At 39.5% G+C, this 25,803-nt stretch overlaps 3 protein-coding genes across 3 annotated transcripts; 2 read left to right on the plus strand and 1 right to left on the minus strand.

The window, feature by feature from the left end:
• Positions 1 to 666: 666 nt before the first annotated feature.
• LOC144667153 (uncharacterized) lies at positions 667 to 4,889 on the minus strand. The gene is made up of 2 exons (XM_078528547.1): positions 4,402 to 4,889; positions 667 to 2,187 (listed from the first exon to the last, which is right to left on the minus strand). Exons 1-2 carry the CDS (start codon positions 4,654 to 4,656, stop codon positions 1,237 to 1,239), a joined length of 1,206 nt encoding a protein of 401 aa, XP_078384673.1. The 5' UTR covers positions 4,657 to 4,889; the 3' UTR covers positions 667 to 1,236.
• A 6,933-nt stretch (positions 4,890 to 11,822) lies between these two features.
• LOC144628805 (BTB and MATH domain-containing protein 36-like) lies at positions 11,823 to 13,552 on the plus strand. The gene is made up of 2 exons (XM_078486919.1): positions 11,823 to 12,000; positions 12,785 to 13,552. The coding sequence occupies exons 1-2, from the start codon at positions 11,839 to 11,841 to the stop codon at positions 13,550 to 13,552; spliced, it is 930 nt and encodes a 309-aa protein (XP_078343045.1). The 5' UTR covers positions 11,823 to 11,838.
• A 6,776-nt stretch (positions 13,553 to 20,328) lies between these two features.
• On the plus strand, positions 20,329 to 24,674 carry LOC144667481 (uncharacterized). Its single transcript, XM_078528903.1, has 5 exons — positions 20,329 to 20,562; positions 20,925 to 21,228; positions 21,816 to 22,087; positions 22,973 to 23,065; positions 24,448 to 24,674. Exons 1-5 carry the CDS (start codon positions 20,329 to 20,331, stop codon positions 24,667 to 24,669), a joined length of 1,125 nt encoding a protein of 374 aa, XP_078385029.1. The 3' UTR covers positions 24,670 to 24,674.
• The last annotated feature ends 1,129 nt before the right edge of the window (positions 24,675 to 25,803 follow it).

Consider the following 25,803-nt stretch of genomic DNA (forward strand, 5'->3'; position numbering starts at 1 on the left):
AAAGGTGCAAATAGCGGCACACAATTGGGGGCCAATAAAAATATCGTCGTTTGATTCGTGATTGGTTGAAAAAGCGTTTCCAACTCCACCTCCGACAAATCCAAAAGATAGGGCGGTACTATTTACAGAAGCAAGATGAATTCGGGCGTAACAACAGATTAATCCGCTTGATAAGAGACAAAACAAGTCTGCAGTTTGAAAACTTTATTTTTTCTATTAATTTAAACGAATATTTTGTTTTTAAATGATTAACAAATGAACAGTCTGTCCTGTACCAACTTCCCATTTTATAGTTATCTTACAATTCCCCTTACATTTTTCGTACTTGGAAATGATTTATAGCGTGACTCGACCCTTATTTGGGTGTCACGCAACCCTTCTCCCTAATTCAATAACCATGCAACTTCAACGGAAAAACAAGCCTATTATATTGCATTAAAATCTCCCAGAGCAATTGTCGCATTATAACCAGCACGACTTTCACTCACGGCACTTTTTAAAAAAGCTAACACGTTTCCATAGAAACATCAAATCCACACAAATCTATTATAAAAAGCCTAACTGGACTCGGACACGCTATTTTAGACTATCTTGTTACAAATGTACTATCTGGAAATTAATCTTAATCTTTAAAGGCGAAACGATGTCTAATAATGGCTTAGTCTCTTACTCCTAGTCTATCTATTAAAGATTCCTGCCAAAAAAATTTTGGACTTCGTAGACATTGCAACTTTGCCCTTTTAAATAGCGAGACCTAGCCACCTTTTTATGCTAACGAGAAATCTCCACGCTATAAAAATTCAAGCGACCATTAATTCATTGACTGCTAATATGTTAAATACTAGATAAGCAAATAAGAGAAAATTCTGTTCGCTTCAGTTCGCGATATGAATACTTATTATTCCAATAACAGCTTTATATAAACGTTAAAAAATTCTTTACGGTAGTCTATAAATTGATTATCTGTACGATGTTACGTTCTTAAATATCATGCGCCACACAATCTGAGAAAGTGAAGACTGCATGTGAACTTCTAAACCGCCGGAGGAATACGAGTCATTTTCGGTAAATCTTCGTAACGCAGCCGAAGAGTTTCCGATTCTTATCGACTAATCACAAAGTTGCACGTAAGAAAACGTCATATTCCGACTATGGACTTGTATTCCTCCAGGATTGGGAAGGAATAATTGGAATTTTTGACGATATCTTGCTATAAAAGACATAACCTAATTTTAATTACAATTGAGGGCCTAATGAAATTTCACTTCCTGCAGCTTTGATAAGTTCTCGTTGAAGCTTAAAAGCGTCCTCGCAATTTCTCGCAAAAACAACAACGCAAGCCTTGTGCTGAATATCTACAGAGAGCTCGCCGTCGGCCAAGAGGATCGCTCTGCCTTTCCCCTGAAGATTAAGATGATCTATAGCTTCAAGTAAATGTTTGATGTTGGTGGTCAAAATTTCCATGACGTACGAAACGGGGTAATTTAACGCGGCCATATGTGGTACAATTAAAAGAAGATTTGTCGAAGATGAAATTTTAAGATTCACGTCAATTACAAAGAGGCCTTTATCGTTGGCCAAGATTTCGACGCCAAAGAAACCGAAGTAGCCATTGCGGTGAAGGTATTGCGTGACGGGTCCTACGACGTCACGCAACTGCTCTTTCAGCTCTTCCTGCTCATTCCAATCGACGTCGGGAGTCGGGATATATCCCGTGGGTCGCTTGGCAAATGGCATATTCGTTTTGCATTTTACGCCCAGCCAATGAACGTGTCCGTTTTGAAATAGGTACAGCTGAGCGATGAGACATTTGGAAATATCCTCTATGACTTCCGTCACCACAAGCTCTTCGTTGCAAGAATGATTGCTAAGCTCGTCGAAGGCTTCCTTCGCTTCTTTCTCTGTTTTCACAAGAAACGTTCCTCTTTTTCCATGTCCTTGCGCTGCCTTTATCATGCAGGGGAGTGTGTAGTTATCACGTGACATGTATCGGGGGCACGGTGCTCCCATCTCAGGGATTCTGGTCTTGGAGCTAAGCTTGTAGTGAATGTCGGGATCGACTGCGTGCTTTTTGGCGGGAAAACTTTGGAAGGGAAAGTTCACAATCAAAGGTTTCTCTCCTGTATCTTCTTGGTCGAAAATGCGTATATCGGGTTTAGGAAAGAACGGAAGCCACTTTAACCAGTGCTAGAAAATGTAAACAGAAATGAAACATAATTAAACTCAGATGCTTTAACATTATTGGGGAGGGGTGGAGAGGCCGGATGGGGCGAGCGTCCCGCCGAGGACCCGCCCGTGACACGGAAGCGACGTGCTCACGCATCCGGATGATACCGGTGTCGGGAGCGTCGGATGAGCTGGAGATAGTATTGAAACAGCGAAATGACCAGACACCGAGAGAATCACCCGGGACGAAAGTCATCCCGGGACGAAAACCTCATGTAAAGAGGCCCTTAGTCATTAGGTCTCGCGAAAACACCACATGGTGTGCACGTGATCGATTTTTTTGGTGTACGCGTCGAGAAAGCGCGGGAAATTTGGGGACAGCTGAATACTCTGTTTGCATTGAGTTTTTTGATGCGATTTTAATGCTAAAATGGTTCATTTTTTTAGTGTCGTGCGTTTGTGGAGTGGATAAAAAGGCAATTAGCATGGAAACAAAACTGCTTTTATGTGCAAGGTAAGCTCATAATATTCAAATTCTTTTCTTTTAGCCTGTTTTGTTAGAAATCTTATAAACTCAAGGCCACCGCCATTTCGCACACATGATGAAAGTTAACCTAAAATGTTTTTGACAATTCATATTTTCTCGCAAATAACGATTTCTGTTTCGTCTACTCAACATTAAATCTGCTATATCACAAAACTATTGGAAAAGCTTCAACCATGCATGTTATTTTCGTTACGAAGTGCACACTAGCGAAGTATAAAGCTTACTAAAATTGAAGTTTAGCGCGCTTTGTCTGACAGCGTCTAGCATATTTCCGCGTGTGCTTGTCGCAAAAGTTTTCAAACCAATTTGTTTTCTAGACGGGGAGGGGGGGGGGGGGGGGGGGGGGGGGGGAGGGGCCGGGCGCGGGGTGCGCGGGGAAGGAAGGGAGGAGCGAGCGGGGGGGGGGGGAGGGGGGGGGAGGAGGGCGGACACCGCACGCAGCGCGAGGGGGGGACAGGGCGCGCGGGAGGCGCCCGGGGGGCGACGGGAAAAGATTGGCCGTAAAATTGATTGCTATTAGGTAACAAGCAAGTAAAAAGACTTGACCAAGTGTGGGTGGGTCTGTAAGGATGTAAAGAGAATGCAAAAGAAGTAGCTAACAAAGACTGAAGAAAACTCAACGGGATATTCAGGCTCATGCAAATGACACTTGCTCCCCCGCCCCCCTCCCCCAGACCAACCAGGGGGAAGGAAAGTTGTAAAAAAGGCCAACGTAACGAACAAACCCCTATTGTAAAGATTGTAATAGGCCTACACCATGAAACATTTATCTGAGTGGAAAGAGTTTTTGTAGACTTCTTGTTTGACAGGTTGAAACAAATCAGTCTAATACTTCATAAATGTATGCCTTGTAAAAATCAAGAAGAGTACAAATCAGTTGGTTTGGAGAGGTTGACTTTGATCAGCTAAACTTCATCTGCCATGATACAGTGGACGTTTTACAGGACTTAGCATTGGCCAAAGGGCATAGACTATGAGCAGCGAAGCTTTTTTGTTAGTCCATTGAGTGTGAGGTGAAAAAAGTGGGAAAATGGCCAAGCAAAAACTGGGGGATAGACATGTGATAGATTGTGGGCAGCCATATTTTCACAAGTGCTTTACAGTCAACTCCCAAAAACTCAACCCTTCGGTTCCTAACTCGAGCCTTGCGCTAACTCCAACCAAAAACAATTTCACCTGGACAGGGTTGCAAATAACAGTCGGTCATCGGACATTGGCCGACCAAAATTTGCTCATTTCTGACGAAATTCCAAGTGTGGTTGACATAATGTCTGGACAATTTTTTGATCATAAATCATTTTATGGCAACGATGAATAAAAATATGTCCGACCACAATGTTGTTTTGTCGGACCAAGATGGTGTTTTAGTAGGACGTATGTCCTTTCAAGTGAAAAAAATTATTTGCAGCCCTGCCTGGATTTCCGTCACACATTTGCTGTAATTTTACCCTCAGTAACTCATACCCTCAATAACTCGAACCTCCTGTTAACTCAAAGCAAATTTCATTTCCCTTCAGGTCATTTTCTTTATAATTTTAACCTTGATAACTTGAACCATGTCTGTCAATATGTGACAAGTCGAAACAAACAGTATGAAATCCATTCAGCAGTTGCACTTGGTAGTCAACTTGACTGTTAACAATCATTCACAAAATTATTCACATTATTTTTTTACAGGGGTCACTTACCTCTCTTATTAGTGGATTTATGTCTCTTGTTACTAGAATGGGAAATTTGCTTCCAGCCACTGGGCAAGCTTTCATTGCCTTCAGGTGCTTGCTGTCTTCTGTAAAGCTGGGTAAGTAGTCATAGATCACATATTTCTTGTCATTGACGAACGCTGCTTTGCGGTTGAATGTTGAAGGTCTTTCAGTGAAGATGTAGGCTTGGGGTAGGTCTTGAGCCAGTAACCAACTGAGTGTGACCACATTGTTGTTTGTCATTCCTATAACTGATGGAACCTTAAACCCAGAAGAAGTAAAAGAGTGATCAATGCCTAATTTTTCTATACAGTATCAATACACTATGACACTCATCAATTAGTTGTTATTAAAAACTGGCTATGGTATATTGAAATTCCTGAGTTTTGATTGGTTTATATGCCACGGTATATGAGCTCATATACCATGGACCACAAATATGGTATGCATATAAGTCAGGGAGAACAGCTGTGGAGCTCAAATATTGCCATTCTTTGGGTGTTTTTAAATAAAACAATTATTTCACTTGCCCTTGTTGGATATGAAATAGTTAAAGCTAACTCGGCACTTAACGTGCCTCATTGGCTATCTACCATCTCAATTATAAACCAACTATATAATCTATTATAATTTATTTGCTTTCACCAAATTCAGCCTGCGACCGAAATAATGAATTTGGTGAAAGCAAATCAATTGTTACAACAAGCTATAGCTGTTATCTAGAAGCTAATAAATTAAAGCTGTGACAAGCATCTAATAATACTCAAGCACTCCCTGTATGGGGAATCTAACTAGGGCTGTAGACCAGTCAAGTGTTAGATTTTTATATCTTTCCCTGCCCTCAGCATATTGGGAAATATCACAACCAATTGAAAATAATGCAGAAAAATTTCATACTACCGGTATTTAATTCAACAACATAGCTGTTTTTTTCAGCAGTTTGATTAGTGTTCTCCATGCATGATCTACTTTGTTTCACTTGCTTGCGTCTATTCAACTATGGCTCCTTGCTGCAGAGATGTTCTGCTTCATTTTGTAAAAATTCTCACATTTCTTGTTTTTAAAGGTTACTGTTACTTTTTTAAAATACATTTCAGTTTAAGAAACCTCATCAGATTGTATTTACCAGTAATTAATAATTAATGGCTCCCACGAACAACTAAAATTAATGAAAATTAAGAGTTGCATGTATCTCTGGAAAATAATGTCTGAATGTTAAAAATATACAATAAAAAACTGAAAGTTTCAAGTAAAAAAATATTAATTTTAGTATTTATGAATGGTGCCGGACAAAACAATGATCCATGAAGCTGTAGCAACGACGTTAGTACGTTTTGATTACAACATCAACAATTAAGGTAAATTTTAGTGATAAAATGAATAGTTTGTGGTAAAAAATCGAAAAGACTACAATCTGCTACAAAAAGACTTCAGAAGACTTACGCACTCTACAAATTTAATCTCTTAAAGTCCATAGTTTATGATACCCTTTCCCCATATTTATTTTTTTTTCTTGTTGAGACCTTTTTAAATTTTTTGGTAACGATGGTGAATGGGAAAAAGGGAAAAATTTTTTTTTTTTTTTTTTAAAATTTTTTTTTTTTTATTATTTTTTTTTTTTTTTCCCTCTGCCATTTTTTTTGGTTGAAGGTAACCATTTTCTTCCCCACCAAAAAATTTTTTTTTTTTTTCTTATTAAAAAAAAAAATAAAATCTTCCTTTGTGACTCTATATAAAAAAAATAAAATAAACACCCCACATAGTTGCTTTTCTTAAATTTCCTTCACACCAACATTTTGTATAGAGATGATCCACTGAAGGGAAAAGGGAACAACAATAGCTCCCAACTCTCCTGTTTTATCCTGCCTACTGGCAATGTTTGTAAAAATCAGTTTTCTGCTTGGTACAGCCGACTTATTAGATATTCATGGTGTATATAAAAATTAACCTAATAAAAATTTGGTTTGTATCTGATCTAAAAATGTTGGTAAAAACGTATAAAACTAAATTTTCGGTACTCTCTCCTAACTTCATCAGAGTTAAAATTGGTTTTTTTTGCATAATATTTTTTTTTTCAAGAACATCTAAGTCTGCTATGTTAAAATTATTTTTTCTAATGCTGCTGAGTATGACTACGTGGGCACTTAAAATGGAATGCTGCTAAATAAATAACATTCTGTGATTGTGGATGGGAGCACAATTAGCTACACTGCTATGTGATGTGGAAGCATTTTATAACTACATGTATGCGAAGTTGAAAAATCTAACTTAACTGATTTTTCCAAATTCTGCCCAATTTTGCTTGAAAATGTGGAATTCTGCTGCCAGAGTGCTCAATGCCTAAAGAAGTACACTAGGCTGAATTCTGTTGGCAGAAGTTAGCCAAGTTTAATCACTAGACAGTACGACGAAGTAGGATCATCATCTAAACTTACCCCTTTATTTGACATCCAGAATCAGCCCAATTTTATGCTCTTTCAGTCTCATATGAAATTTGGGCTTCCACCATCTTGAAGTTCAAACTGAAAACTCTATTTAAACAAACACCATACCTAGGGTACATTCATGGTACAGCCCACAGCGAAATGTATGCCAAGGTTTCAACAGTCTACGCCAAGGTTCTTTGTTATTCTAACCTTTGTCATCTGAACACTAATTAAAACAAGCCGACTGAATGATGTATGCCAGTAACCCCACCTTTTGAGATCCACACGAAGATCTCGGCGTAACCTACGAAATGCAGCCGGGCACCATACACACCTCTCAGGGAGGGGGTGTTAACGATTGTTGCTACACAACCCCAAGTAATAATAATAATAATAATAATAATAATAATAATAATAATAATAATAAAGAAAACTTCCACACCCTAAACTATTTGCTACCTCTGCCCTAGAATCACAAAGATCCCATCCTGTGTAACATGCTAAATTTACCAACTTTCGTTGTTGTCTAGTGGTAATGAATACAACAGGAAATGTGTGAGTCATTTGAACTGTTTCTAAAATTAGAAAACCTTGATCAGCGATAAAATCATCCACAGCTAACACTTTTAATTTTCAAAGCATGACTTGCACAATTTCCCACTCAAAAATTCTTTCAGTTTAATTATTGATTGATTGATTCAATTAATTGTTTGATCTGGCGTTTGCTGGCTATACTGACCATACCGGCTGATTAGTCTAATTCTCCTGTAGTAAAGAGAAGTTTTATACCTTTCATCTACGTCGGTCATTGCCAAAACATCGAAAGAACTTCCTGTGTGCGGAAGACACGTATATATGCATTCCTTGGAATGGGCTTGATCGACACACAGAGTAGAAGATAGCACTGTCCCCTGGCTTTTAATTAACACCTTTCAATCGATGTTAAAAATTCTGTAATTTTAATGCAACACGATCCGTTCATTTCGCCCAAGTTAGCCGGCCGCCATTTCATGATCTTTGTCACGCAACCATCCTTCGATAATGTCTCGATACTTTGCGATTTATTTAGTGCGTCAGTTCAAAGGTAAACATAATGCTTGTTGCAATATTTCCTGAAGTGTTCATAGATTCAGTAAGAAAGCTTCTAAACCCCTCGAAACAATCGCCATAGCTTGTAAACAACACGTTGATTTGAAGCTAACAATTTAAGGAACGAAAGCGACAACCCTATCACCATGTATGCAATATTAATACAACCTTACCATCAAGGTTTGTGAAGCTATTTAGCAAACGCAAACAAATCGTATACCGTACATAAATAGGACATGAGCAGTTGCTTTGTTTCGATCGCATATGCTATCGAACCTCTTCAAGCATCGGCATAAAATAAAGCGATTCTGGATTCTTTTTTTCGATGGCGTGCCTGAATTCGTGATCAGTTTCCGCATTGAAAAAGTCAATTGCTTATACACGGCACAAATAAGCTGTTATGAATTGATTTCTAAGGATTCCGATCGAACGTAAAACGCAGTTAAAAATTAAAAAACATTCGAAGACCGAATACAAACAAGGCAAGAGTAGCTGACAATTAAATGCAAATAGCCTTTTACTGCAACAAGTTAAAATCGTTAATCCATAAATTCGCGAGACAGTTTGCAATGTTTGGCGTCGAATATGTCGACCAACGATTAGTCTGTATACACTTAATATTGAACTTGCTCAAGACATCAAGGGTTTTAGTACATTAGAGTCAACACTTTCAATTCTGTGGCCAAATAGGTTTCGAAATCGAGCTGGAAGAATTTTCAATCGCGTACGACTCAGCGAATCTGACCTCACAAGTTCGATTTCAATTTAAATATTAAAGATTAGTGGCTTTACTTACTGTTAAGTTCCTGATGCCTTGTCTTGTCTTCCAATGTCGTATTCGTTTCTTCGTTAAAACACTTGTTGGCGAAACCGATCGCCGTTCATGTTTGTATTTGCCCAAACTGAGGGACCACTGGGTCGGGTCGTCACAATACCAAAATATTCGCCCGCATGCACGCCTGCGTGACTTTAGATTTGCATAAGTAAGAACACTTTTCAAATTTACATTTTACAAAATGACCTGTAAGTATTTGATACGTTTACCGCACAACTCCAAAATAATGTAATTGCGGTCTAATAAAAATAAACTTCAGGTGCATTTTGAATTGGAAAAATGGAAGGTGATCGGAGAATTCACCTATGGTGAGCACACTATAGTGAAGAACTTGGGTCAAGTATTAAACCTATCACGCTGCAATATCAACGCGAAAATAAAGAAAATGATCAACTGAGGAGATAGTACTGTTTTGATGTATAAATACTGAAGATTTTTTCGATTGCAACCAGGCAGCTGTTATCCAACATCCCGGGCCTGGGTGGAGAGAAGCGTTACGTTGCGTGACGACAGAAACCGTTTTTTTTTTTTTTTCGCTTCTCGCCTTGCCCCGCCTCCTCCCCCCGCGCGTAATTTTTTCGCTATAAGCTCGACGAACTCTTCGAAAAAAAATTTCGCTTCAAGCTCGACGGACTCTGCGAAAAAATAGGGACTGCTCGTAGTCTAGACTAGAAGGAGCGACGTAATCGTTTCGGCGCATGAGGCAAGAGGAGGGTTAGACTACCAGCAGTCCCTATTTTTTCGCAGAGTCTGTCGAGCGTGAAGCGAAAAATTTTTCGCAGAGTCCGTCGAGCGTGAAGCAAAAAAATAAATTATCGCGCGGGGGAGGTGTTGGGGCGAGGCGAGAAGCGAAAAAAACAGACTCTTCGAAAAAAAAATTTTCACTTCAAGCTCGACGGACTCTGCGAAAAAATAGGGACTGCTCGTAGTCTAGAGGAGGGTGTGTCATGTGCAAGCGTTGTTTACCGTGTTTACATGCACATGCAGAGTATGAAGTATTGCTTGGTGTGAAGTGTTAGCCGGGGGTGGGGGTACTTGACCTATATTAAGGTATAGGGGTGCCGCTGGGGGTTTGAAACCTTGACCCTGTTAAGGACAATAAAAACTTAAAATACTTACCCTGTGTAGGACAACACCCCCTATTTTAGGACAAAGGACAACATCGAGAATCATTTATGCTTTATTGTGATTGCGTCCCGGGCACGATGTTCGACGCATTGGAATGCGAACACCGATCCCTCCAAATAAAATAATAATGCTTTTTATTGAAGGGAAAGCGAAAGCAATGTAAATACTGTACTTGACGACAGTCTTGCAGCCATACCCTGTCTAAAACAGGTTCAGGTCCTGTTTAGGACAGAGAAGCTTTTATACCCTGTTCAGGGCCGATGGAGTCAAAAACCATACCCTATCCAGCGGCACGTCCCCATATAGGCCATATAGCGGAGTGCCCCCCCCCCCCCGGGAGTGTTAGCCGTCTCCTTCTCTAAATATTGCTGTGATTTAAGGTGGCTTAATACAGTTTTGAGAGGGCAAATCAGTCCAACCTTTAATTCTCTTGTACAATTTCCAGAAAAGTTTTGTCTTTCTCTTATCACTGTTTGTTACATCCCAAAACCATCTAATGCGATATTTGGAAAATAAAAGTGCTAATAAACCGCTTAAATGAACGGCCGAGTGCTTAAGAGGGGACTGGCACTAGTAGTTTAAACGGCGTTTTTCTCAAAATCTACCCGTACGACCCTACCTCAAAATTTCAGAAATAAGAAATTGGCCATGATTTATCATTCATGCAAAATTATATAAAAATCTGTAAGACAGATTTTTCGCAAAATAGGAAAATGTGATATTTTGCCGATTTTTAAAATAGCTCAAAATCTGTCTTACAGATTTTTTCAAAATTTTGGCTGTGGACGTGATTCACCCCATAAAATTAATTGTGAAAGTTTCATAATAGGTTGTACGGTAGGTTTTCGAGAGAATCTGGATCAAAATCTGGCTTTTACGACCTCCGAAGCGAATCAAATTGCGCGTGCGAGCGCGCGCTAATATGACGCCATGCGTCGCGAGCGATAATGAAAGACAGAATTAGAACTTCTCTGTCGGTTGTTTATCCACCTTTTTTGTCGTATTGTTTTCCGTCCCAGGTTTCAAGACCTATCTGAAAGTATTTTAAAGTTTTCTTTTGTATACAAATTTGGTAAAGCGCGGTAAAACAGATGAAACTCTTTTTCGTTTCTGTTTAGAGTTGCTAGCGCCATTTTAGCCCGCGCGAGCAGTACTGACGTCAGGCAGAAAATCGTAGCGCGCGCCTTTGAGCCACGAAAAAACTGTATTCAGCCACCTTAACAATGACAAAAGTGCAAGTCTTATATTACAGTAACATATACTACCTTATTATAGGATATTAACGCTTCCGAAAATTAAATTCGCGTTAATTTTTGTAGGCGTTATTTCCGCAACAGTATTTTGCGACGGTTGAAGAAACCTGATGAAAAGTGTGAAAAATTTTAGCCTAACAGGTTCTTAAAACTCTGATTCTTATACGCGGGGTTTTACCGTATGCTACATTATTAAAGGAAATTAACGCTTCTTACAATTAAATTAGGCGTCATTTCCGCAACAGTATTTTGATCTATTTTGCGACCGTTGAAGAAACCTGATGAAAAGTGTGAACTTGTAAAAAAGAAATCTGAAAAAAACGCCGAAACGCCACATAAGAAACAAGGCGAACTACTACAGAAAAACGGAAAAGGGATCAGGAAAACCAGAAACAACCAAAGACAAAAGAAAATAAATTTTAAAAACAGAATTTCTGGGGAGGAATCACTCCCCAAGCGAGGGTGGGGTGGGGGTGGGATTGTCCATTGTTTTGGGTCGCACATTTTTGGGATTTTGTTTTTTTTTTTTGACGGGGGAGGGGCTGGGGTGATGGTAAGCAAAGCACGTGACCAAAATTGCTGACGTTTGGCGCCGAAATCAACTGTCGCGCGTCTGAATTCGCGCACTACCTGTTTCGGGTGTATCTCGTTTTTTTCTTGGTAGTATAGTAGTTCGCTGACTTGAGTTTTGTACATGATGATGGCAGAAGAGGATATTCCCCCGGACTTTTCCCAGCCTTGGGAGTTAAGCGACGTGGTTCTGTTAGTGGAGGGCAAGAAGTTCCACGTGCACAAATCCGTTTTGTGCTTGTGGTCAAGCGTCTTCTCGCGAATGTTTCAGTCAGACTTCAAAGAAGTATGTTTTATAGTGATTTTTAACCTATTTTATCCTCATTCTACTGTCATTTTAGTATGTCTTAGTATTTTTATGTAAAGAGTGTCCCCATTTAGGGCCTCTTTACATGAGAGCCGAGATGAGTTTCGTCCCGGGATGAATTTCGTCCCGGGATGAAAAAAATTTCATTTTACATGAGCGTGTTCATCCCGGGATAAGTCGTCCCGCCCGAGTTGAATTCATCTCGCCCGTGCTTACATAACATTACATTTCATCCCGGGAAGGACTGTTTACATGGGGTTTTTCGTCACGTTTCATCCCGGTGTTTCATCCCCGGATGAAATCGTCCCGGGATGAACTCATCCCGGGACGAAATCATGTATCATCATGTAAACAGCAACAAGAAAATGACCAGACACTGAGATGAATTCATCCGGGACGAAAGTCATCCCGGGACGAAAACTCTCATGTAAAGAGGCCCTTAGTGGTTTTTAGTACCGCTATTTCAGCAGACACTTTAATAAAGTGTACGGGGACAGGGGGTGGGAGCCAGGGAGAAAAGGGGCGGGAAGCGGGAGGAGAGAGGGCGGGAAGCAGGAAATCTTAATATGGCGGGAACCGGGAGAAAACGAGTGAAATTTCATAACATTTCATTATATTTCGCAAGAGACGTGGAACAAACAGGAGAAAACAGCTATGGAAAGTCCGGAAAGGGCTGGGAGGCGGGAGTAAAAGGTATGGGAGGCGGGAGGTTCAGATCCCCCTGTGCCCCCCACAATAAAGGTTTCATTTCATTTCATTTCAGAAAGGTCAAGACTGCATACCCTTGCCAGGTAAAACAGCCAAACAATTTCGGCAAGTTTTACAAGCCATATACCCAAGTGTTGAAAAACCTATAAAAACATTAAAGAACTGCAAAGTTCTTTTGAGTTACGGACGGGAATATCTGATGTCAACTTTACTGAAGAGATGCGAAGCTTTCCTCTCAGAAAAACTCAACTCTTATGGAAAAGAGGTGAGATTCTCTTGGCGCCGGCGATCTTCTGACATGATAGGACAAGAGAAGTATGTTTCCCGTGTAATGAAGATTTTGATTCTTGCCCAAGAGTACGAGTTCTTGCAGCTTGAAACTAAGTGCGTCAACAAACTTATGGCAATCCAGTTTAGTGAGCTGAAAGTTCACCCGCAATATGAAAACATTAAGTCGGCCAATCGTCTTCTTATCTTAGAGGGAAGAGTCTCAGAATTGGAGAAAGAGCAAAAGGAGCAAAAAGAACGTAATGAGCGGGATAATTCTTCTTCTTCTAATTGTCGGAGTGTTGCTTATAACTGCTACATGGAATTTGGAAAAATAGTTAACCTTTTAGGGCGTCACATTTCCCAAGAAAACTTTAAGGGTTGTATAGTTCCCGAAGACTACGACACATATCCGTACCACTTGGAATGCATCGGAAGAGATGCTGAAGCTGGGTCTGCTGAAGAAAACAGTCGCAAACGGCGAAGATGTGATAGCATGGCCGAGTTGTATGAGCCATTGAACAAGCTTGATTCTCTTTTGCAGGACATGTTGTGATCATGTTTCACAAATGCCGACAAATTAATTGTCAAATCAGCAGTTAATGTTTTCTTTTGACTATTTGTTGTTACAGTTAGAACGCAAAAAGTTTGCATGAATTTCAACAGTGATTAATCCAATAATTGCTAATTATTGATTTAATTTGGTCAATAGAATGTTCAAATGATCATATCAGTTTAATATATGGCACACACGAGCCATCTAGGGAGGACATCCCGCAATCAATTGTGCAACTTGGATGAAGATTATTGTTTGTTTTGTTTTGGTAATGGTCAAATGGCCAGTACTAAGTTAGGTTGCAGTTTATATAAGCACAATCTCACATCATTGCCTCCACACTGATTTGCATATTATCAGTCCTTGTTTTGGGGGGGGGTGCACCTTCTGTGATTCAAAATCATTGTGTGAATGGGTTAGGTCTATCAAACATGATTCTTAACATGTGTAAATGGTAGCAAAGAATCCTTTGGTAATCCAGATAGAGCAAGAGAGTAATTCAGGAAAATTGCACATCATGCTCAACTGTATTAACCTGCTATCCTAGAAGCAGGCTCACTTGTTTGGCTTTTCGTGCAAGTGACAAAGCTGTGAGTTACAAGATGGCAAGTGAAGGTAGCTGCTTCTGCAAACCCAGGCTACTGATGTGACTTCATTCAAACTGGTTTAAGTTATCTTTTGTTAAAAGTGTTTATTGTTTATATTGTGTATTTCTCCATATAATTCAAATTCTAAATATGATGTCATGAAGTTGAAGTATTGTGCCAGCATATTTCTGGGAAAAGAGACAGCTGACAAAACATGCAAATAACTCACCCTTTTGTTTAATTAAGTTGGTCACCTAACGCATGTTGTCTCGTGACAAATTGTTAAAGTACAAGCTAATTTTATTAAGGGTTTTTTTACGTTGTTCAAATTAAATAGAATGTTAACTGGTGCGTTTTTCAGTTGCCCTGTTACATACCTGTCAGGGGTCCCAGCAAAGCTACTTAACTTAGTGTATGTGGTCAGGGAGGGAAGGAAGAGGGAGCCATAATAATTTTTAGGAGCTTTTCCAGTCCAAAAGGACGAAACTTGAAAAAATCAGCCTGAATTTTTCAAGTTGAGATTTAAAGTTCCCAATGGCATTACAATAATATCACTTGTTTATCGCTTCAGTACACTTTCATGGCGTTTTTAACAATATTGGACCACTATTCATAGATTCCATACGTCTTTAGGCTCTTGAGTTTCTGAGGTGAAACTGGTGACAGTGTCCCTTAAATAGGGGTGGCCACTTAATAGAAGTTGGCCGCTTATAGGGGTTTTGTCAGAAATTAGCATAAATTAAGGCATGTAAAGTGCGTTGGCCAAATATGCAAATAACAAGAAGAATATGTGGTGGCCTCCCCTATAAGCCTGGTGGTTTCTTAGAGGTTTCCTCTCCGACACACTTTCCAAAAAAAGTTAACTCAAACCTATGTGAGAAATGAAACCTCCATGTAAATGAGTATTAAATGACAAGATTTTTTTTTTTTTTGACAAACATGTTCATAACCTTAGGTCATAACTGTGACACAGCCATAACTCTGAAATTCAAAATGCATTGGATTCCAAACGAAGGCTGCTATTGATCTGAGCTGAAAGGTTGCAAACATATTTACTTTCCGTACCTTTTCATCATGAGGCCTCTTTCGTGTTATGAATGGGCAAGGAAATGGGGAGAGGTGAAAAGTAAGCGCGCGGAGCCTGAAGAGAATCAAAACGAAAGCACGTACGCGCAGAAAGCGGGGTAAACTGTCGTCCCCCGCGCTTCCCCTATTTTTCATTTTTAACTTATTCGTAGGATAAGTTGTTGTGTGTGGTGGCATTTGTGGACATTAAATTGCGTGGACGGAAATTAAACTGAAATTAAATTGCTTAAGGTGGCTCCATAGGGTTTTGAGATATTACGGCGCGCGCACAAGTGATACCCATCAAGAGATCATTTTCGCGTTATTTTTTAAACTAGTTAAATATAAGCTGCCGAAATATTAAAAACAAGGACTAAAATATGTTGTGCATTATTCTTTTTTAAAATAACGGCCTTTGTTTTTGAGCTATATCTACTCAAAAAGTCCTATTTTTTGGTGTTTTTATGGCTTTGATCTTAAATTTCTTTAATTTTCTTCGGTGAAAATTTTTTAAATTCTCCCAACGGATTGAATGTGATGAGAAGTAACTTTTAAAAACAAAAAAAGTAGGGGTTGTCCAGGTCGTTTTTGCGTTTTTGGTTATTTTGTGTTTTTTTGACTAAGCAAAAAAACTGGCTTACAATTTTTTTTAAAAAAACGGCAAAAGGGGCAGTTAAAAAGGTATCACATCTATGCCAAATTTTAAGGAATTTCACCGAAGGAAACTCTAGTAAATACCAGGGAAAAATTTCTATTTTCGCCCGAATAACAATTACGTCATCAGAATAGAAATTGTCCAAGATCGCTATTTGAGCATGCGCGAACTTTCGAACCATACGAGTTGATGTGTAAAGACGAGCGTTCCCCGTTGTTGTCGGTTTTTGTGCGAATATCTGTTAACCCAAAGGTTAGTTAGAGACATACCTTAATCCTTTATGTAGCAGAACCTCTGAAATTCTGCTCGAAGTATCTCACAATCGCGGAGACTGTATTCTTTATTTTCTCTTTTGCTTTCGATCGTACGAACTTTACAAAAGCGGCTAGAAGCACCGCGGACGTTGTAAACACCTTTTTAGGGTGTTGTAAACTCTTTTATCCGCTCAACACAGGAAAGCACGGGTGTTGTTTCATTGGCAGGAAGCAAGTCTCGCGTTTTCTCGCCGAAAATTTCACGCTCGCGTGAAGCCGCCATGTTTGTTTTGATTTGCCGGCATTTCAAGCTCGTACCCATTCTTCGCGCGGTCAAGAAACCCTATGGAGCCACCTTAAGGTCGCGGGGGATACCAACAGCATGAATAAATTCATGAAGGGAAATTTTGCTTGACCTGCATCTTTTAAAACGCTTATTTCTCGGCTGTTATGGGTGCGATTAAGCTCAAAATTTACAGAGACATAACGAAATGATGAAAGATTGTGAATGTCATCTTTTATTTGGTAGATTGCTTTTTACGGCGATGTTATAGCCTCGTTAGTGCCAAATTGGGAAAAACATGATTTTGTGGCAGAGTTTGCGGAACGAGTAGAAGACAGCACACTGCGACTTTGTCAAAAACTAATCAGTCAATACCTCTAGAGTGTCATAACAGAAGCAGATTTTTTAATTTAAAGTTTGCCAGCAAGTTATGGCGGTTTAAGTGCGCAAATTTGAATTTAATGTCTTCTACCTCTTTCTAAAAGCGCTCTTTTAAAATTCCGCTTCTGTTATGACACACTACAGTATTCATAGTTTACCTATCTGCAGTGGCAAGTCATGAAGTTCTGTATCCGCGCTGGATTCTCTGCCACAAAATTGTCGGAAAAGTCCAAACTTTGAGATTTCCGAAGGTGTCCCGACCTAAATACGATCATTTTGCCAAGGAGAGATGTAATTATGGTAATTATATTCCACGCTTTTATGGTGAGAACAATGCGTTTTCAAAAAGGACACGATTGTTTATGCCGAATATTTTTGTGATTACTCTGAGTACACTAGTTGCAGAAATAGTCAAATTTAAATAAAAATAAGCTCAAAGACTTCCTACAATCTATATGAACGTATATCGCTAATTGTTGTTTTAAATTGGTTAAAATATCAAAGAAACAGGGATTTTTTACAAATCACGCGCACGCGCCCATATTTTTCTCCAGTCATATATATCTCGTAAAGTTGTCGATGTGAGTCGTTGTACTTCGTGCATACGCTTTAAATAAATGCATAATGATGAGCCTAAGGTGTCCCCCGCGACCTTAACCGGAAATTAAGTTCAGTCTGGCTCGCAATGCATGCTGGATCCACGTTCTCTGCATGGCGGCCATCTTTGATGGGGGATTCTGTCTCCAGCTGTTGCCGTCCTTTTGGACTTTTGGGTGAGTAACAATTGTTTTCTTGTGGTTTAAATAGCTGAGCTCTAAGGCATACAGCGCAAATATCAATCTAGCGGCCAACAGTCAAACTGAAACCTTAATAGAATTCCCAGTTCGATCGGCTTCGATCTGCCTTGACGGTCGCGCTGCAATCAATTGCTAGACAAACCGCTATCAAACTGTGAAACAATACCGCATCTAAATACGAAATAAAACCTCTTTATAAATGGGTATCAGTCGCATTATTTCATTTATAGACGTTATGTTAAGTCCAAGTTGTACTTCATTGCTCGTAAGGTTTGCTTATTGATTTGCATTGTCAATGACAGGGACATGCGAAGTCGAAGTCTTGGATTTCAGTAGTTCTAAAATGTTTATAGAAAGCAATACTGAACATTCTTGGCAAGCTTCAATATTTGAGTAATATGTCAAGGCAAGGAACTTGGGCGGATAGAATTTAAATTATAATTCAAGCAGTTCTTCGTTCTCATAGTTTGAGAATCAACTCTGCACAATCAATTGCAATATTTTTTTTCTCCCATTATTATTGCAGATGAAAACTGGATGGCATGTTTCAGTCACTTAGAAAAGTCAAGGGATATAATCTCGAAACAAAGTCAAATAAGATGTCCAGGAAATTAATTAATAGTCCCAACACTCTTCTTAGTTAAACAAATCTTATTTTGAGATTTTCATAGAGGAAAACAAAATTATTATTAAGCCAATGAAGATGAAGTAAATATACTTTGTCACCCTTACTGTTGCTGTTGCTAAAATTCAATAATGCCAATTAAGGTACAAACTGTGTGTTTTATGATCCTCACAAGACTGCTCTATTCCTTGGAATGTTATTCTATTGCTGTTGATGACCACAAGCATTTTTGGGATCAAAGAGAACAAAGAAATTTAGTCAACGATGATAAAGAACTCAATATACTGACATTGTCATCCTCAGTGTTGTTGTTATTATTCCTCGCGAAGCGAGGCCGAAGGCCGAGCGTAGCGGGGTGTATAATTTTGTCCCTCAAAGGGCTCAGGCGGGATGAAATCTCGTGTGGAGTTTACGGTCATATTTGTGAGCTTGGTGTCTGGCGGAAATGACGTCACACGGCCGCGCGCTGGTGGCCTAATGGTGTGACGCGCTGGCTTGAAATCAGATCTTCGGGACTGAGGGCAGGGGTTCGAATCTGGCTAGGTTTTTTTTTTTTTTTTTTTTTTTCTACTATTATTTTTTTTTGTGGGTTCGAATCCTGAGCCTTTCATTTTTATCGTTTTTCTTTTCGGATTAAAATAACACTGATTTCCACATAATACTCCCTCAACGCCTATTCAGGCTATAAACTGCTGGTGTTGAAAACTGTTCATTGTCTGCTGTATTTTGTCGAAGTCTCTGTAATCGGGCAGTTCATTGTTGTTCAGTTTCTGTTTGTATTCTGTCTGCTGTACGTAGCACAATCCTTTTATGCATCACTAGCCCACCTGCTTTGTTAAACTGCCCCATCTACTGTTGTCAAGAAACTAATCAGGAGGGGGGGAGGGTTTCTTAGGCAGGTGTTGGGTATGTATGTGTTACCAAGGTCTTCAATATGAATCCGTATTTCTAGAATAGCACAATTTTTAATACCCTAGTCTAGAAATCTAGTTTATTTCAATGGCCCACTTTCTGGGCCATTGAATTAATATTACACCCTGTTCCAGCAAATGTCTTAAATATTGGATACTCTGTTCTAGAATAGGAGTACTGTATAGATATTTTAGAGATGTACCCTTCTGAAGTAAAAGGATAAGGTTATACGCACAGGTTAACTCTTTGGAGTGAGTAGAAGTGAAACATACTACTACTTGTTGGCTATCTTTGCAGATTCACAAATACTTGGAACCCAACTACAAACCCCTTAACCAACCCTACTCATTTTCAGTTCACAATTATGAAGATCCATGCACCCAGCATACTTGCTTGTAGGCATGCATTGCATTGTACACATGCATTTCAAATCAAGTAAGCAGCAAAACATGTACAAACATTACATGAAGTACATGGTACGAATAAGTTGGCTCAAGGAGCCTTTGATTCATGTTTTCGCCTTCCACACTGAAGTAGCCTCTGTGGAGGAGAGTATGGACCAGTATGGATAAAAACTTTAGGGACTCTTTAGTTTTGTATTTTTAATAGTACTTGATGACGTCACGTGAAAACGATTTGTTGATATGCGCATGTCAATGTCACGCGACTGCCTTGTACCCAGACGCCTCTCTCTTGTGTTTGGGGACATGGGCGCGCAAGGGAGGATGCCAAGAAAACGACAAAATTGCCAAGAAATCGACACGTTTTCTCGCAGGCGCTCGCTCCCTTTCCTTCTCCTTCCTGTGGTCCCTCGCGCTTCGCGCTCGCTTTGTTCTCGCTTTGTTGCAGAAAATCAAGGTGCCTGAGCAGGAGGCTGGTCACGCGATGTAAACACACATGAAAATTTTAGCCATAATCTCCTCTGGTTTGCCGGCGGTATTGCCCTTCCGGTTAAATTTGTCTGAATATAGGGGTTCTGGGGACAAAATTGCAAACAAACCACCGAACTAAAAGGTAGATTTTTCCTCGCTACATATGTATCTGTGTTCAAATTTTGTTTCTTGTGGTGGTTCGACCCCGGGTCAAAATCACGGCTCTTTCTAGGTATACTGTTCCAGACAGATTATTAAACATAACAAACAACATCTCTAACTCTTTCAGATCGGCTTCATCTTTACTTCGCCTTTATTGTGTGCCTTTGAAGAGAATCATTTATAATGCAAGAAATGGCCTCCTTGCCGACATTGAAAAGTCGAAAACTTATACAAGTCGGTGATGAGAGTTACAGTGGAGAACATGATATTTCTCTTGTCACATACAACATTCTTGCAGACTTCCACCTTCAACTTTCTTTATCAAAGGGAAACTCGAAGTATAAGGATTGTCCTCAAGAGTATCTTAAGCCAATGCAAGACAAAACCTGTTCAAGACACAAACTACTCTTGACAGAGGTAAGAGACAAATCTGGCCATGTGTTATTGTCCCCCTAGCTAACATAATTTACATAGTACTTGTCATTGCAAGGCTTAAAAGCTCTCGCGCTCGCAGAAAAGATATCAGTCTTGCCGCCTCGCGAAGTCTCACATTTACCATTCAACACCCCTACAAGTACCATGATACCCTGCAGGTGTGCGCCATGGAGGGAATCTGGTATTCATACCCCGGGGTGGAGTAAATTACTGCAGAAGTTTAAAAGTGTCTTGCAGAAGAACACATCACAATGACCCCAACAAGTTCTCAAACCCAAACCTCACGGGTCTCCCACCTGATATCTATAGTATTAACTTTATTTATTTATTTATTTATTTATTAGCTTCAATGGTTAGATGGCGATATTGTCTGTCTACAAGAAGTGGACCCACCCTACTTTGCAGGGATCCTTAAAGAAGAAATGTCATTACTGGGATATGAAGGATTGTTTGCACAGAAGATACGTTTTGTAGAGGGTGTGGCATTGTTCTTCAAGAAGGACAAGTTTTATCTCGAAGAATCAAGGACACTTGTTATCGATGAAATTGCAAAAGATCTCTTTAAAGTTGATGAGTCCAACAATTTTGGAGAAGTCTTGATACTTGCAGCCTTACGACATAAGGAAAGCAATACTATGGTGCTGACAGGTACAAATTAGATTATGAAAACCGTAAGTCCTGCATTTTATTTGTTCAATTTTTTGGTGGGCTCAGTTATTGGAGGTGCTACAAATACATTTGGAGGGCTTACTATAAAATTCTGGTAATAAGCCCCCCTGGTTATAGGCCCATCTACCTGGAAACAAAAAAATACATCTGGTTATAAGCCCCCCACCCCCCCCCCCCTCTGCTGTGGCTTGTCTGTGAACGTTTTTTTATTCAGCTTATAAGCTCCCCCTGATATAAGCCCCTCTGTTTAACCACCCAAAACCCCTTATGAAGTTGTATATAAGCCCAGAGCTTATAATCAGAATTTTACGGTATTATATTATTAAAATATTGAAAAAAAAAATTGAGTCTAAGGATTTTCTTTTTGGGAGGAGGGGAGGGGCATATTTTCAGGGTGCTCAGGTTATTACCAGCAACTTAGTGCTTTGATGAATGTCTGATTCGACATTAAGAAGGTATTTTATACTGCAGGCAATCACACTGAGGGTGAGGGATAAATAAGTGGTAGTACATTTTGATGCCAACTTTTCCAACATAAAAATGTTAAATTTGTTTTTTCCCCTAAGCTACCACTCATATATTGTGGAAGGATCTGCTAGAACCTGTCACACAAGTGTGTGAAATTGCACTTGTCACACAAGCTGTTCATGACATGGTGACTTCACTGAGGTCTCGAGATGAACATGTGGCTTATATTCTCTGTGGAGACTTCAATATTGACCCTCATTATCCTGCATATCACCTTCTGAAGGATGGACAGCTAAGTGAAGAACAATTCTGCAAACTCCAGACTGTTGAATACTTGAGATTCCCTTTAGATTTTGAAAAGCCCCACCAGGTATGAAAACTGCAACCCATGGCAAGTTGGGAAGGTTGTGAAAATATACTTGATTACAGTGAGTTTGTTTGAAATCAACTCAGTAAACACTATAAATGAACTGTTTAAAGAAGCCCCTGCTCCCCCTATCAATGTTGGAACCTCACTTTACAATAGATCTTGTGTGAGCAACCCTCCAAGTTAAGACCATTTTAGTCACCACAGTGACTAAAATTTTGGAGCTGGCAACTTAATTGGAACAGAAGTCGCCAGCCTGGCAACTAAAATTGAAAAGAAGGATTGAAAGCGTGAACTTAATTTAGCGACTAAAACTTTTCCCTGGCGACCAAACTTGAGCAATCAGTGGCCAAATGGCCACTAAGGAAAAAAATAAACTTGGATGGTTGGTAAGTAAGGATTCAGTGCTAGAAATTCAAAATTCTTTAGGGGAGGGGAAGAACTAAATTTAGCTAACTTCCCAACTACTTGTCTTGGGTTGTATTTCTCCGTGGAAGATGTTTTAGCAGTGTGTGTGTGTGTGTGTGTGTGGGGGGGGGGGGGTCGCCAAAGTTTTTGTCATAGCAGGCAGGATTTTGCCCTTGATTGCTTTGTTTCAGCTGCAGAGTGACGAATATGGGCAGCTAAGCTAAGAGGGAAATCTCAACTCAACTACTCCCTCAGTTATTCTTGGGACTGCAGTACTTCTATTGTTAGAGGCTCCTACACGCAAAGAATGATTTTGTTTGAGTTTCCAAATTAACTACTCAGCTCGTTTTTAAGTTTCTTTCTATTCTGAGTAGTTTTTTGCCAATTTTATAGTTACCGGGTAATTTATTTTATGCTATTATATTTTCTATTTATTTTTGGCAAAATTAAATGGTGGTTATTGTTGTTGTCCAAATGCAGGTTCTACCTGAGCAGATATCACTTTTAAACAAATTAAAGGACAATCTTCACAATCCCCTGACAAATATACAAAGTGCTCACAAGGTTGTTATGGTATGTACAAGTGTCTTACATTATCAGTGATACCTGCATCTATATGGCGTTACGACATTTCTTTGCCGCCACTACTAGCTAAAGAAAAGTTTCTTTTCCAGGTCTAGAACTTGACTTAATTTCAATGATGTCGGTTGTATCAGTTGCCCCATGGCTAAAACAAAACCTAGAAACTAGACGAGACTGCCCCCACTTTTGTTTGGGATGTCCTGGTGACTGTCATGGCCTCATGGTGATCGATACTCGCTAATAAGGGCAACTACCACCTTGTAGAGAACACTGGTTTCAGTGGTTCCTAGTCTCCTTTGAAACAGTACCGTATTTTCGCGATTAAACGCCGGCCTCGTAAAAACGCGGGTCAAAATTGCTAATTTTTAAATAAAAGCCGGGGGCGTTTGTTCGAGGTCCTGGCGTTTATTTGAGGTCAAATAGCCTGCGAATACAGCCGCCTCTCATTCACGTCCCGCAAAGGGACGCGAATGAGAGGCGGCTGTATTCGCAGGCTAGAGGTCAAACTAACAAGTAAATATATTTACTTGGATGGTACTGCTATGTCATACTAGTGCGGCATGCTGCTTTGGGAATTTCAATAAACGTTCAAAGGAAAAGTCCGGCGTAACATAGCTAGGACGGACGCTGTACAACAAAATACAACCTAGCAGTGTTCGCGTTCCTGTCTTCATGACTGACGCATTTCCTTTCTTGTGTTAGTGCTCAAAGTCGTTGAAATCTCGAGGATCCCTCCAGCGTTTGTTTACAAGCTAGAGGAGGTCGTTTAAAAACTAGGAGGACGTTGGCGACATTGCCGTTTATGAACTTAAAATGTTCTACCCATAACCTTAACATGCATGCTCCTTTATTTATTGTCGTTTATATTCTGTTTGTCACAAATCTTGATCGCAATAATGCAATAATGTAACTTTGGGTAGTTATCAACTTTGGATACCCAGGGACAGTTTTTCGGAGCAGAATGGAGAGAAAAATCGTCCAACCTTGACAAACTGTCCCTTGGTCTCGAAGATCGGTAACAATAAATTAATTTGAAAATTTGACAGGAAATTGGCAGGAAATTACAGTCCGTTAATAAACGCCGGGTCCCGATTAAACGCCGGCTTCGAATAAACGTCGGGTCCACCAAGCCAAGTTTGAAATAAACGCCGGGGGCGTTTAATTGTGAAAATACGGTACTTTCTGTTTTCGCTTGATGACCACATTCTGTCTATCTCAGGAAAACAAGTTTGATGTTTTATTTTTTAAAGGAAATATCAAAATGTTCCTGTGAAGGAAAAGGAGAAAGACCTTGGATTTAAATGGCAGAAAAAACCTGAAGACGTTTTTGAAATTGTAGCGAAGTTTAATCTAGAGTGTTTGTTTTGTTTCAGGGTTCTGAGCCTGAGTGTACAAATGCTGAGGGTGATGCAAGCTGTTTTTGGACATTGGATTACATTTGGTTTGATTCTGAAAATTTAAAAGTCACAGCTGCATTGGAAACTTTACCAAAGTCGGTAGTTGCTGCATGTGGATGTTTTCCTAGTGCGTCTTTCCCATCAGACCACTTTCCACTGAAGGCGCATTTCAAGCTCATCAAAAAAACCTTGAATTAGGTTAGAACAATGCGGGGGAGGGGGTACTCCCTGTAATGGCCTATACGGGGAGAGCTCCGCCTGAAAGGGGTACCTTTTTCATGCTTTAGTATTTAAAAGGGTAGGGAATTTTCAAGTTTAGGTATATGAAAGGGTAGGGATAACGCTCATTTAGCCATTTAAAAGGGCCTTCAATTTAAACATTTTGAATAGACGCAACTTATGGCTGTAAAGTGGCATCAAGACTTCCTGTTTTTGGCATCTGTCATGTCTTTTCGGTATATGAAAGGGGTACCTTTTTCAGTAAAAGGTATTCGAATTGAATAGACGCAACTTATGGCTGTAAAGTGGCATCAAGACTTCCTGTTTTTGGCATCTGTCATGTCTTTTCGGTATATGAAAGGGGTACCTTTTTCAGTAAAAGGTATTCGAAATGGGGCGCCTCTTCTGTCAAAATGGTATTTAAAAGGTTAAGGGGTTGGACCTCGGGGCGGAGCCTCCATGTACAAAACTTTTTAAGTAGCCCCAACGGGGAACAATGGCACAGTGAAATACAGGACTCGAACTTCATAAGGTGATTGTTCTTTTTGAAGTAGCTGCTCCAAAACTTTTGAACACATCACCTTTTGGTATAAGAAGTAGCCTTTCTGTTTTTTTTTTGTTGAAAAGCCTTAAGGTGAATAATTTAATTTTAAATCCATTAAATTCATTTTAATTGTATACTTATTTTTAGTAGGTTTCTATGTAGCTTAATTCTAAACAGCAATCTTAGTAGTTTTTATAGTTTAACATTTTATATATTTTAATTTTCACCTTTAAATTTTTTAGCACTGATGAAAATATCCAATATTGAAATTGGCGCTATATAGGCTAATTATGTTCAATATTTATTATAACAATAACTACAAACGGAAATGGGCTCCTGCTACCAAAAAAAAAAATAACCACATGAGAGTGCCACAATGACTTTCACTTAAATGGTCACACATGGTTTTCATGCATTCACCTAAAGTTAGACAAGTTATCCGGAACCACCTTGAAAGACACATAAAAGTATTGTTTAGTTAGTAAGTTTGCTTCTCACGTACACAGACGTGTACTTGCGTTTGTGATTGTTCTCGCATGTTTTTACAAATCTTTACCAAGGTTTTAGGT

This window comes from Oculina patagonica, chromosome 10, assembly GCF_052425735.1.
Source record: "Oculina patagonica isolate OP01 chromosome 10, crgOcupat, whole genome shotgun sequence".
Classification (NCBI taxonomy): domain Eukaryota; kingdom Metazoa; phylum Cnidaria; class Anthozoa; order Scleractinia; family Oculinidae; genus Oculina; species Oculina patagonica.